At 39.8% G+C, this 14,101-nt stretch overlaps 1 protein-coding gene across 8 annotated transcripts in view; it reads right to left on the bottom strand.

The window, feature by feature from the left end:
- Nucleotides 1–14,101, bottom strand: part of SYT16 (synaptotagmin 16) — a 235,213-nt gene that overhangs the window by 28,589 nt on the left and 192,523 nt on the right. For 7 of the 8 annotated variants that reach the window (XM_038544889.1, XM_038544895.1, XM_038544893.1 and 4 more), the window contains 2 exons: nucleotides 9,940–10,196; nucleotides 4,303–4,743 (listed from right to left, as the gene is read on the bottom strand). In XM_038544889.1, the coding sequence (XP_038400817.1) occupies nucleotides 4,303–4,743; nucleotides 9,940–10,196 (698 nt within the window). The remainder of the gene's footprint in view (nucleotides 1–4,302; nucleotides 4,744–9,939; nucleotides 10,197–14,101) is intronic. The other variant, XM_038544894.1, reaches the window with a different exon arrangement.

Here is a 14,101-nt window from a genome sequence, read left to right as displayed (position 1 = left end):
ACAGGAGGCACTTTGTCTTCACTAGAAAAGAAATAGCCACTACCATCTACCGTCACATAGAACATTTGGCCTCTAGTTCTGCTTCATAGGGTCGTCAGGAATATGCCAGACGCTACATTTTTACCCCCCTGGTGAAATGAACTACATTGAAAATGGGCACTTTTATGACTGTTTGGCAAAAAAAAAAAAAAAAAAAAAGCGCCCATGTGTGGACTATAGATCTCAGAGACCTTGCATGCACCAGGTGAGCCTAGGAGACAGACTGTCTTCTGTCCTGTTTATTTACACGCTTGCTTCTCCAAAGTACCCAGACATGTTGGAAGGAGGAGAGCAAAGCATGTTGACTCTCATTCGAGAAGTATAGTGGGCAGTGGCTCCATGGGGACAAGATGACTAGCCTCTCAGAGGCTACCACCACTTCCTCCACCAGAATCAAGTGCATCAGACTTAGCTCAAACTTTCTTCTCAACATCTGAAATAATTTCCTAAAACTTTTTATCAAAAACTCCAACGAAATGAATACACTAAAAAGGATTAGATATTCTTCACATCTGTAGGAAAAGACCCTGTTTACCAAGCCATGATCCCTGCTATCTAGATAGATGATGACAGTCTAGTAGTGACATATTTGTTTAGTTTAGGGTAAGGATCCCCTGTGCTTCTACAGAAGCATCTACCAAGATACCTATCACTACAAAGCTTGCCTTTCCCATCACATTTTGAATCCTTATAAATCACTCTATCCAGTGCATAGTCCAATGCCTGGCATATAATCATGATCAACAGATAAATGATGAAGAATTTTTACCTTCAAAGTTCTTTCACACTGGCTCAGCTTCCTACTCAACTCTGTGCCCTTAGGACAAAACCTGGCACAGAGAAATAGGGTTGTGATCATACCTACTCCTATGCCTTATAGTGCAGGATTCTTTCTGACCTCCTCTGGCTTCCATTTTGCAGGGTTTCAGATATACTTTACACAGAGCTTAAGAAAAAAAAAGGAATTTAACCAGATATGAGACATGATCTGGCTTGTATTTTTTTTTTTAAGATTTTTATTTATTTTAGAGAGGGAGCACTAGTAGTGGAGGGGCAGAGGGAGCAAGAGAATCCTAAGCAGACACCACAGCTGAGAGCAGAGCCTGACCTGGGGCTCCATCCCAGGACCCTGAGACCATGACTGGTGCCAAAATCAAGGGTTGCATGCTTCATGTACTAAGCCACCCAGGTGCTCCTAAAAGTCTCATTTGGGTCCCTGGATTGGGAATAGTCTGTAAGGGGCAAATGCAAAAGCAGGAAGACCACTAGGAGGCCATTTGAGTAATCCAGCAGAGTTAGGTTCTGGTTATAGTTTGAAGATAGAGCCAATAGGATTTCAGGTTGACCTGAACAATTAAAAGGATGAAATTTCCTTTAGCCAAGATGGGAAGGCAGCAGGTAGAATAGATTTAGGGAGACAAGTCTGGAGATATTAATTTTGAGACATCTATTAAAAATTTCAGTGGCTGGATCTCCCACTACTACACTCCAGACTTTCTGGCTCCTTTTCTCCCCCTAGACAGGACAAGTTCCTTCCTACTCCTTGATGCCTGCATGTGCCATTCCCTCTGCCTGGAATCCTTGGTCATCCACATGTCATCAGTCTTGACCCCTTGATTTGAGGAGTTCTATGTTTTATTACCACTTCAAAGACACATTCTCTGACTCTTCTAAACCCAGAGCAGTCTCTCTCCCTCTCTTTCCCTTCATGTACCCTGGTTTGCAATTGTTGCCCCTCTTCCACCAGGTTGTAAGCTCTTGAGGGCAGAGGCATCACCCTTTCTGTTCTTTCCTACATCCCCTCTGCCTATACAGTATCTGACATAGCAGCCACTCAGTAAACATTTTTGAATGGATGACTGATTGGCCTAATAGCCAATCAGACAAGATAGCTCCCTGATCTTTCTCATGGTTTTTATAAAGGAGGCCCTCATATTAGATGACACTTAACCCCCAGAAATAGTGGGTTGTCCATTTTTTAGACATATAAGCTATGCTGTCCTTCCTCAAAACCCCAGCAGGAATGCAGAGGATAAGGCACATGGGAGTTGGCCAGTCATATAAATGGAAGGTCCTAGAGGTGCTGGAGATCAGGGCTGCTGTTGTAGCCCACTCAGAAATACATGTTAAGGAGCTCCCCTTGAATGTCCCATCTCTGAGATTCATCATAATGCATATTAAGAGTGGGGCAAGAGGGAGAGAGTCAGACCACAGGTCAGTTAATCAGCAAGCTAAGACCTTCCCCTACACTTGCTGTCATTTCCAGAAATGGACAGGGAATATATCCATCAGCTTATAAGGAAGAGAAAGAAAGAAAAAAGAAAGAAAACCATATCTGGGGGCATCACAATGCCAGATTTCAGGTTGTACTACAAAGCTGTGGTCATCAAGACAGTGTGGTACTGGCACAAAAACAGACACATAGATCAGTGGAACAGAATAGAGAATCCAGAAGTGGACCCTGAACTTTATGGGCAACTAATATTCGATAAAGGAGGAAAGACTATCCATTGGAAGAAAGACAGTCTCTTCAATAAATGGTGCTGGGAAAATTGGACATCCACATGCAGAAGAATGAAACTAGACCACTCTCTTTCACCATACACAAAGCTAAACTCAAAATGGATGAAAGATCTAAATGTGAGACAAGATTCCATCAAAATCCTAGAGAAGAACACAGGCAACACCCTTTTTGAACTCGGCCATAGTAACTTCTTGCAAGATACATCCACGAAGGCAAAAGAAACAAAAGCAAAAATGAACTATTGGGACTTCATCAAGATAAGAAGCTTTTGCACAGCAAAGGATACAGTCAACAAAACTCAAAGACAACCTACAGAATGGGAGAAGATATTTGCAAATGACATATCAGATAAAGGGCTAGTTTCCAAGATCTATAAAGAACTTATTAAACTCAACACCAAAGAAACAAACAATCCAATCATGAAATGGGCAAAAGACATGAAGAGAAATCTCACAGAGGAAGACATAGACATGGCCAACATGCATATGAGAAAATGCTCTGCATCACTTGCCATCAGGGAAATACAAATCAAAACTACAATGAGATACCACCTCACACCAGTGAGAATGGGGAAAATTAACAAGGCAGGAAACAACAAATGTTGGAGAGGATGCGGAGAAAAGGGAACCCTCTTACACTGTTGGTGGGAATGTGAACTGGTGCAGCCACTCTGGAAAACTGTGTGGAGGTTCCTCAAACAGTTAAAAATATACCTGCCCTACGACCCAGCAATTGCACTGTTGGGGATTTACCCCAAAGATACAAATGCAATGAAACGCCGGGACACCTGCACCCCGATGTTTCTAGCAGCAATGGCCACTATAGCCAAACTGTGGAAGGAGCCTCGGTGTCCAACGAAAGATGAATGGATAAAGAAGATGTGGTTTATGTATACAATGGAATATTACTCAGCTATTAGAAATGACAAATACCCACCATTTGCTTCAACGTGGATGGAACTGGAGGGTATTATGCTGAGTGAAGTAAGTCAGTCGGAGAAGGACAAACATTATATGTTCTCATTCATTTGGGGAATATAAATAATAGTGAAAGGGAAAATAAGGGAAGGGAGAAGAAATGTGTGGGAAATATCAGAAAGGGAGACAGAACGTAAAGACTGCTAACTCTGGGAAACGAACTAGGGGTGGTAGAAGGGGAGGAGGGCGGGGGGTGGGAGTGAATGGGTGACGGGCACTGGGTGTTATTCTGTATGTTAGTAAATTGAACACCAATAAAAATAAAAAAAAATGATAAATGTAAAAAAAAAAAAAAAAAAAAAAAAAGAAAGAAAGAAAGAAGAAAGAAAGAAAGAAAGAAAGAAAAGAAAGGAAGAAAGAAAGAAAGAAAGAAAGAAAGAAAGAAAGAAAAAACTTAAAAGAAAGAAAAAGAAAGAAAGAAAGAAAGAAAGAAAGAAAGAAAGAAAGAAGAAAGAAAGAAGAAAAGGAAAAGAAAAGGAAAGGAAAGGAAAAGAAAAGGAAAAGAAAAGAAAAGAAAAGAAAAGAAAAGAAAAGAAAAGAAAAGAAAAGAAAAGAAAAGAAAAGAAAAAAAAAAAAGAAAAGAAGAGAAAAGAAACCATTGTACCATGAAATGCAAACCATGGCTTACAAGGATGAGGAGAGCCAAATGGAAAATTAAATTAAGGTGTTTGAATTCACAGGCTGAATGTACTAAATCAAGGGCTGACAATTCCAGATCCTTGAACATATCGCATCATTAGCAGCACCATTTAACATACTCACACTGATATTACTTCTTGGCTCCAGAACCAGAGTCACTTTCATTTCCCCTTCTGGGTGCAGGTGGCTGAGATGGAAGAGCTTCTCTCCCATCATTCTCTCACGGGTCATCATACGGGCAGCATACAGGCGGAAGCGGATAGCATAGGCAGCCACATCTCTGGGCTCCAGCTTAGCAAAGGTGACCTTCTCCTTGAAGACAGGGTTGGGGCCTCTTTGTATGCTTGTCCTGCCCCTCTGTTTCTTACTGGGCAGCAGCACCACATGAACTTGCCAGGAGTTAACACCACTTCGGTCCTTATCTGGGAGGCCCTGTGCTCTCACAATGGTCACCGTGAGCTTCTGGCTGGAAGCTCTATATTCAAAGATGACATCCAGGTCACCACATTTTGAGATGGGCTCCAAGACCCCAGTTGGCACCTGCAAATTGGCCCCACCCTGTTCCTGTTGCAGATAGAGGAAGAGATTAGGAATTGAAATGATAAGGCCCAAATACATTTTGGTGAGATGGTGCCTCTCTGTCCTCCTTTAGAACCTTGCACTTTTTGACCACTGGCATATATCCCTATACATATGAAGGGTCTGTTTACTGGTCTGTGTCTCCCCTAGACTGTGAATTCTTTAGGGGTACAATGCCTGGCATATGGTGAGCTTCATGAATGCTTTTGGCATGAATGAAGAAAGCTTTTATATTTACGAAGTGTTTTCATATACATGGACTCTCAGAAAGCACAACTGACCACTATCATGAAACTGAGATACTAAGTCTAAAATTAGTCAACTATGCAACTGCCAAGAAATTACTTTTTCTGGAGTCCCCAGGAGAAATGGCTGATTTTGGGCCTGTGCTCCAAGGGCCAGGAGTTCTACAGATGTGAATCCTAATGGGGCTCATGGACAGGTGATCCTTCAGTAGATTTTCAAGCTGCATTGGAGAAAAGGTTTAGAGTAGAACTTCCAAACATTCATGTGGACTTGAGTCACTCAGAGTTTCTGATTCCATAGAACTGGGATGGGGCCCGAGACAGCATTTCTTAGGTCATGAGTATTTCAGCGGGCCTCAAACTGCACTTTGAGTATCAAGAGTTTAGGAGGGCATCTGCACCAGCCGCTTAGCAAACAGTGACACTGGTTGTGGAGATAGAACACCTGGATTGAAATCATAACTCTACCATGCACTAGCTTTTTGATTCTGATCAAATAGGCTACCCTCTCTGTGCTCTAGCTGCAAAATTATCATGCCTACTTGATGGAGTGGTGTGGAATCCCAGTTGTATGGAATCAGAATATCTATTCTCATCAATGAACTGAGGCTACCTATTTTCAAACATGGGCCCCTCATTATAAAATAGCACCCTTAGACAACAATTCACCCATAGCCAGTCAGCTCTGATGACCTCACTGAGAAAACTGAGCTGCACTGCATTATCACAATGAAGTACTCTCCAAAAAACTATAAAGAATGTCAACATAATGATTTTTTTTCTATGAAGGCATGATACTTACTCATAACTAAACTTTGACCTGATTCTTATTGTAAATTGGAATCCATTCTCATTTATGTAATTGAACACCAGTCTTCACTAACTTAAAGACTATTTTTTAAAGTATATAGTGAAAATGTGCATTTATCAACAAAACTTTCCTGCAGAGTTGAGGTGAAAGTGCATGGTTCTCTGGAGTGAGGCATCCTTGGGAATCCCAGGTCTATCACTTACTCCCTCTATGGCACTGGATAAATTATTTAATCCTTTCCACTCTCGGCTTTCTTCCACAGTAAAATGGGGATGAAATCTACTTATAGAGTTGTTGTGAAAATGAATGGACTTGACACACAGGAGACATGGGATAAATGCCTTCTCTTTTAAAATTCACATTAGTCTACCAAGAAAATTTAGGCTTTTTGCAAAATAAGGAAGCTCCTTATATTCTTTCCTCAGCATGCATTCATGTGAGAGTGTTTCTATTCAGAGGTACTTAGTTTCAAGTGATAAAAGTGGTTGCTATAGAAACTTCTGAATACAACTGACTAGTGTAGATATAATATTAGAAGCAAGTCTCCAAGGAGTTAGGCTAACTCAGAAATCAAGTTGCAGTCTTCTGTCAAAACTCCCATCTATTTTAGCCTACTCTTGATCATCAATCTATTGGATCTTCTGATCCAAACACGTTGGATCAGAAGTCATGATGGTCAATATCCACTAAGTCCTATCTTACGCCAGGTGCCATATTAAATCCTTTACAGAGTGCAAAAGCCCACTCCTATGCACTACAAACCTTCTTGGCTTCGCCTTTTGTTACATCTCCCCTACAGGCACAGCCTGTTGGACTCTAGTAGCTTCAGCATGACACAGCCCAACAAGGTCTCACCTCCTGCCCACATGATTTGACTCTCAACTCCCACCACAGGCCTCTCTGTTGATGTTAAGGCTTGGAAAATTTATAGAGTCCTGCTTGGCATCCATGTATATAAAGTCCAGCTTGTGTGTGAGGTTACTGCCCCATGCAGTAAACATGTCTCCCCTTGGACGAGTGTCCTGAGATCAGTTAATATAGCTTCTTCTAGCATGGTCTCTCAAGATTAAGCCAAGAGTCACACTTAGTAGTAGCCAACTTGATTGCCCATTCTCATACTGGCTCTTTCTTCTTCCCTGCCTCACTCCCCCTTGTCCTTCACTCTTGTTCCAGGGAATGTATATCCTAACAAAATAGACTTTGCTTTTTGGGAAATGCAGCTAGAAAATGTGGTCTTTTAAAATATTCATATTAACCTAATGAGGTAGAAATTTCAATACCTTCATTTTATGAGGGAGGAAACTTAAGATTCAGAAACTCACTCCCTGCCCCCAACATCATAATGTCCCACCAGGGCTGTACAGGATTTACCAGTAGTAATACTCAAAATCTGAAACCTTATGTCAAGCCATGATGTCTCCCTTCTTCTCCCCAAGCCTCTCGCCATAGCTATTTATATTTGTAGTAAGTGTGTGGGGTGAGGCAGGAGTAAGATGAAAGATGGGAAGACACACTACTTTGAATTTCACATCCTTTTAAGTTCCTGCTCTTAATGATTGTTAACAGTCCCCAGTTTTGTCAGCAACTTCAATGTCAAGGTAAAAATATTCTGGTCAGTGAGTTTGTGTCCACTTATCTATCAGGCTATCTATTCAGACTAATGCTCACTCTACCTATAGGTCTGTGAAGTCCTTCGAAGGACTCTAAAACAACCCTCCTCAGAACCCTGCATAAGACAGAGCTGTAGACCACAGCCAGGCCCTGCACCGGGCCAATCCAAGCTGTGGCACAGGGAAGCTGGGCTTTGTGGCTCTTTCCTGGGTTGATCTGAAACAAAGATTTGTGAAGGCTGGTACTTTCATAGCAATTAATTATTTCAACACCCGTTACTTATCACCAGGTTCTCCTCATGTGGGTACTGTTAATACCACTAATCCATCTGACCTTCCTGCAAGGTAGAAATCTCTTCATTTTTATCCCCATTTGGCAGATTTTAATTAACTTCTCAAGGCCAACCAGTTAATCAGTAGAAAACAGAGATGAAAAGTGGGACACCTGCTTCCCTGCATGCTCAGAATCGCCAGCCACCCTCCCAGTGTCTTCCCTGCAAAGCCTTGGGTCTGCAGGAAAAAGTCGATGGCCTTTTCCAGCAGAGAGTGGTGCTAAAAAAATCCATCAGCCTAACAGGTAGTCATACCACATGACTGGTTTCCTTCTAAGGCAAAACAAAGGATTCTTTTAATTCTAATATCCTGATTTTTCTTTAAGATGGGAATACCTGTAACACTCTGACAAAACCCTTGTAGGTTTAAAGACTTTCTATCAGATTGAAAGCCTCTGTGTTTTAGTAAGATAGCATTGATGTCATCTGTGCGGCCCCAAGTAAACAGACCTGCAATCTGTTCCTGATGCCAGCTACACAGGGGAAGACGGGGTTCTTAATACAGCTAAGAGGCAAATAAATCAATTCTTAAAAGGCAAGCTAAGCCTGCAAAGCAGGCAGTTACAGGAACTGCCTCCGAGCTGCATCTGAGATTCTACTGTAGGAGCACCAAATTATAGTTTTTGTCTCAAAATAGATAGGAGGTTGAATGGAGCACACAGCGATGTCTGGGTATTTTTGGAGTCTGAGAACATTTAGTGCTCTCAACACCAAGTCTTCTATTAAAGCTCCATGAGTCAGGCAGATGGGAGGTTACCTGAAGAAAAGCAATCTCAAACCTAAGGGAACAGTTATCAAGGGGACAGTATCAATAGGCAGGTGAACAGTTTTGTTTTGTTTTTGTGGTGAGAAAGCCAAAAAGAATATTTTTAAATGTTAAATGTTATTGTGTGGGATTTTATAGGACTTTGGAGCAGTAGACCAACTGGGAAGCAGAATTAAAAAAAAAAAAACTTATAAGGTTAATAGCTTTGGGTGTCTCTAGATGCAGGGTTGCTCTTGACAAAACACAAATCATGTATCTGAGTTACTATTTCTTGTCCTCAGCCATAACACCAACACATGGGCATGTGCACACACACACACACACGTGCACACCTCCTTATGCTCTCTCTACACATCCCACTGCATTAGCAGCTAGGTTTTGGAACATGATTTTCTGTGATTTTTTCTCTCTTGATGAGCATTTGGTATGTATGACAGTCTAGATCCTAATAAGAGAGTCCACCTGTTTATTTTCTCAGGCAGACTGATGCTAACAAACCATGCACTTTTCTCCTTCCTCTTGCCCCACAAATTATATTAATATTTTATATACATATATTATGTATTTCATCAAAGTTAATTTCAAAGGAGGCATTAGATATTATTTAACATCTCTTAATGTCACCGAATCATAATAAAAGAGATCTAGCTAATAAAGAATAATCATAAATGCCTGTTAGATAATGTTTGCAAATCTTCATCACAGTGCCTGGCACATAGTAACTGCTCAACAAATGTTAGTGTCTATAATAATGACCTCCAATCATACCTCTTGGTGGTTAGGCATACTCTGGAGCAAGTTTTAATTAATTAATAAATTTAGAAGGAGCATCTTTTATCAGAGATTTATTCTAAAAAACAATGTCAATAGCTAGAGGGTCATCACAAACTAACACCATCTCCTAGATCTTGAATTTAATTCAAATCTAACAAATATACTGCAAGATCTTCATTATAATATCTTGCATCATTTCATTTGGAGAGCCATTTTAGTTTAATTTTCAAATAATTCTTTTATTCAAGTAATTATAACTCAAGATATGGGGCAAATAAAAATAGACTCCACTTAATTGAAAACCATGAAGGAAATAAACCAGTCTTCTCGGAAGAACTAAAAATTCTTTTATATAAACAAGAAGTGTGATTGTTGCTGGCTCCATTCTGCCACCACTCCTTTTTTCCCAGTTTGATAGAAATTTATCTATGATTCTTTTATTGGTACACACAGGGGCTGTGACTTGGTCACCTGAAAAAAATTTATTTCAAATAAAGTTTCTTTACATCTTTGTTTTTCAAGGCAATGCTTCCTTTTTTGGAGAAATCTTTTTCTTGAGGCTTGGGGAGCAAGAGGAAAGCATGAACTCACCAGAGAGCACACAACATTTATGTATAAAAAGAATGGAAAACAAATAACTTGCCTCTGGACTCCACATGGAGGAGCTGTCAGTAGCATAGGAATCTTCAAATCCCCGGTTATTAAAAGCTGTCTCCAATTCCACGCTGCCTTCTGTGGACTGGCGACGGAGGCCTCGAGGCACATTGGTCTCTTGGGGAGATGTGCCATGGTGTCTGCTGTTCCCCACCTCACATGGGGCTTGTGAGTGGGCAGAAATGGGATCATCTTCACCATAGGACAGATTCTCAGAGTAATTCAGCTGGCTGGCTCCATCCAAATCTAAATTTGCAATGAGGAAACTATTTTAAATGTACTATTATTTTACACCTTTTTACCTAGAGAAATTGAGCAGTAGCGACAATACAAATACAAAGACCTCAAAAGCAAAACCTGCAGAAATATAATTCCAGGCCATCTGGTGGATAAACATGGTCTATATAACCAAAAAGACCATTAGTTCATCACATGGGATATAAGGTTTAATGCTTTCTAATAATATGAATATGAAGGATGTGTGCTCATGTTAAAAGGCTAAAATAAACACATTAGCATTTTGTTGGACCTAATGATCACAAGACTTTGGGGATAGATCTAGAAAGCAAGAACAGCAATCTACCACAGAGATCATTTTGTCTCTTGACTCTACCGTTCTTCTTTTTCTCTTCCATGTTCACCACCTTACCTCTCCTTGAAAGGCTTCAGTAGTTCTCACAAGTAAAAAGTTCTTTACTTGATTCATGGAAGAACACTAGACTTGGATTCAGATGATCTAGATTTAAACCCTAGATTTGCATTATGAATTTATGCAGTCTTTGCACTGTCCAAACTTTTGTTTCCTTATCTATAAAATGATGATAAAAGCCATCAGAGAATCATTGTGGACACATGAAAGAATAGCCACCTGGCATCCACTAGGCTTTCCATAAATATTAGCCTTGCTTGCTTGTCTGGCCCAAACTGGCCTCATACAACCCAGTAAACCCCATTTTCTACTGCCTCCCACATTGCTGTCACCTGTGGTCTCATGGGCTCATGGAAACACTAGTTGTGTATTTCTATTCACTGTGGTCCTCAAACCCCCTCTCCTGCCCTTTCCTTCTTGTCTATCTAAAGCCCGACAACTCCCAAATCTTACCTGACTTCTTGGACTCAGTGTTCTTCTCTGACCTTAGTGTTATTCTATTTTCTCTGTTAGCACTCCCTTACTAAGCATCCCCTTCCTCTCCTTTAAAACCTAGATTACCCTCAGACAGTAAAGAAAAACTGCCAGGATCTTCCTAAGCAATAGCTTTCACCCTAAATTTTCTCCCACATCCAAAAAGTAGCCAAGGATGTATTCTCTTTTTAGTCCCCAGTCTCCTCCAGAAGCCACCATTCCAGAATAAGAGAAAATTTGAGATATAGATGGGATGAATGAGTGGGATAACAAAGTATGGATGATGAATTCAGCTCTTATTTATACTGTATGGTAGCAATAGTTTCCACCGTTGGTCTTAAAGCCTCAGCAAGAACAATAGCTCCTTGAAGGTACTAAGCCACATACCTATGCTTTCCAGTCTTTATCCACCAGTAGGTTTCACTATACTCTCAAATAACTTTCAAGGCTAGGAGGGTAACAAATATTTGAAGTAGCCAGGTATGTGGCAGTATGGAGTAGTGGTGACACTGGTTTACCAGAGAGTTTATGACTGTCCTGTAGTAAACATGCAAACTTAAAATATATATTATCACTCTATGCAGACTATACAAAAACATCTTTAGGCAGACTTTGTACCAGAGTGCAACTTCAGACTCCTGACTTGGGATTTTGCAAAACCGTGGCAATCCACTGGGAATTTCCCCTAACTGCCTTGTTATTCTTAATAATTCACTTCAGGTCCCTTTGGAAACACTTTCATAGGACACCATAACATTTTTACATTCACACACTCTCAGTTATTGGGCAAACACACTTTTAAAAGGCCACAGAAAATGACAGAACAAGGGATATTCCATATGCAAAACCCTACAACATAAAGCAGAATTTTCTTCTAAGGCTCTAATTAGCACATCCATTCCTCATATACATGAACACTAAAATGTCCTATTAAACAGTAGGCTATTCATCAACGTGGGCAGCACCCAGCAGGATTTCAGCACAAAATCTAACTTTGCCAAGAAATTACCCCCATAAAATTGTCTCATGACTTTAACTCCTATGGTGATAATACCTAGATCAGTAATAAGGGAATTTTCAAAAGCTACATTAAGCCTTGAAAAGCTATTCATAACCGAAAAACATAAGAACTATATTAATGTAACAAACCATTTTCCTTGACAGACAAGCGAAGAATGAATTAGAAAAGCAAATCTGGGGTAAAAGTCATGAGGAGGAGGAAAAAGAAAGGGGATTCACCATTACATAAAGCAGTTTTCTCATCCTCTAAGTTAAAGAAGATTGTGTCACCTTAAACGCATACAGAAAAGTAACTGCCTGTTTCCAGAGAAAGGCATCCTAGCTTCTTAGAAATTATAGGCCATAATTATGTCACATAAACCATATTTATTTTAGCAGAAAATTTTTGTACTTTTTAATCCATATCCCACTTTGATATGGTATAACACTATTATCCAGTTACTTTATTTTACACCAAACCCTTCCCTCCTACCGCCACCCACAGACACATGCTTTTTTGCCCACCACCTGCAATGGTCAGTTTTATGTGTCAACATGGCCAAACTATAAGATTCAACTAATCAATCAAACACTAATTTAGGAGATACTGTAGAGGTATTTTGTAGATGTGACTAAAGCCCTTAAGCAGTTGACTTTAAGTAAAGGAGATTATCCTACATAATTAGTCCACTGAGAGTCTTAGGAGAAATGAGGTGTCCCTGGACACAAAGATATTTCACCTATGGATTTCAGAGCTCTGTATTTCTGTTTCCTAGCCAGGTCTAGCAATAGCATAGTCCAATTCTTTGCAATAAATCTCTTGAGATATATATATATATATATATATATATATATATATATATATCACTCTGATACCACCTTTTAAAAATTTGTTCTAAGTAAACTCTATCCCAACATGGTGCTTGAACTCATGACCCCAATATCAAGAGTTGCAAGCTCTATCAAGTGAGCCAGCCAGGTGCCCTAGTGTCACCTTGGTATATATAAAATCCTAATAAATACACCATCCCAAACAAAATTGAGCACACATTCCAGGAATAATTGAGGTGTTTTAAATGACACCAGGAGTGTAACGAATAGCTTTTATGAAACATAGCTTTCATGTAGTTCCTAAGAACTACATATTTCACAAGCAAAAATAAGGCTTTGTTCAAAAATAAACGAACAAACAAATAAATGCTCCAATAAGTGGATTACTATTCTGCAGCCCACTTTTCAGACCTAAAGACCTGATAGGCAGCCTCTGCTCTGGATCACTTAACATAAACCCTCTTTGACATTACTGGGGATGCAGTGACAGTGAATACACAACTATACTAAGTCAGATAAATGAGACAAGAGATAACTTGCCAGGATTACGAAGATAGCATTTGCTTGGTTCTAATTACCTCACCAGTCCATCTAGAATGAAGGATCCCACTTGATGAAACATTAGACAAGCTACCGATACCTCATTCACCGTTCAGATTTTACTTGGATTTGGACCTTTACTTTCACTAGTCCAACATTTTGAAAGCACTTGTAAAGTGGGAGAATTGTCTACAATTAAATTTATCTTAGAAAATCATATTTAAATTAGAGTGAAAAAAGCTAAGTAGATAGAGGACAGGCAAAAAAAAAACCCACAACTCCTCTCTGGGGTGCATGCTTAATCTCTTCCTTATTCTTTATTGCTGAAAACAAATTCACAGATCTAAAGATGAGCAAAAAGAAATGACAAAGAAAAAAAATCACGCAATAAAAATTACATTAACATTTACATGGCATTTGATAACCTAAAATTTAGCATGCAGTTATTCCCTTCTATGAAGATCCTGCTGATTTTCTTCAAAATCTACAGGTAATTTACCCAGTGCAGGGTGCTTTTTCCTCCCTCTGATAGAGAAAGAAATGTGATCTTTCCTATCCCTCTCTGTCAAGAATTTCAGAATCACCAGTTATGACTAAAGTTATTGCTAATTCCAGAAAGGGTGAGGGTTACAATGGTTGTCAGAACTCTCAGAACATG

This window comes from Canis lupus, chromosome 8 (assembly GCF_011100685.1).
Source record: "Canis lupus familiaris isolate Mischka breed German Shepherd chromosome 8, alternate assembly UU_Cfam_GSD_1.0, whole genome shotgun sequence".
NCBI classification, from domain to species: Eukaryota; Metazoa; Chordata; class Mammalia; order Carnivora; family Canidae; genus Canis; species Canis lupus.
The sequence above is the reverse complement of the archived record's forward strand: the minus strand, read 5'-3'. Positions and strand labels throughout refer to the sequence as shown.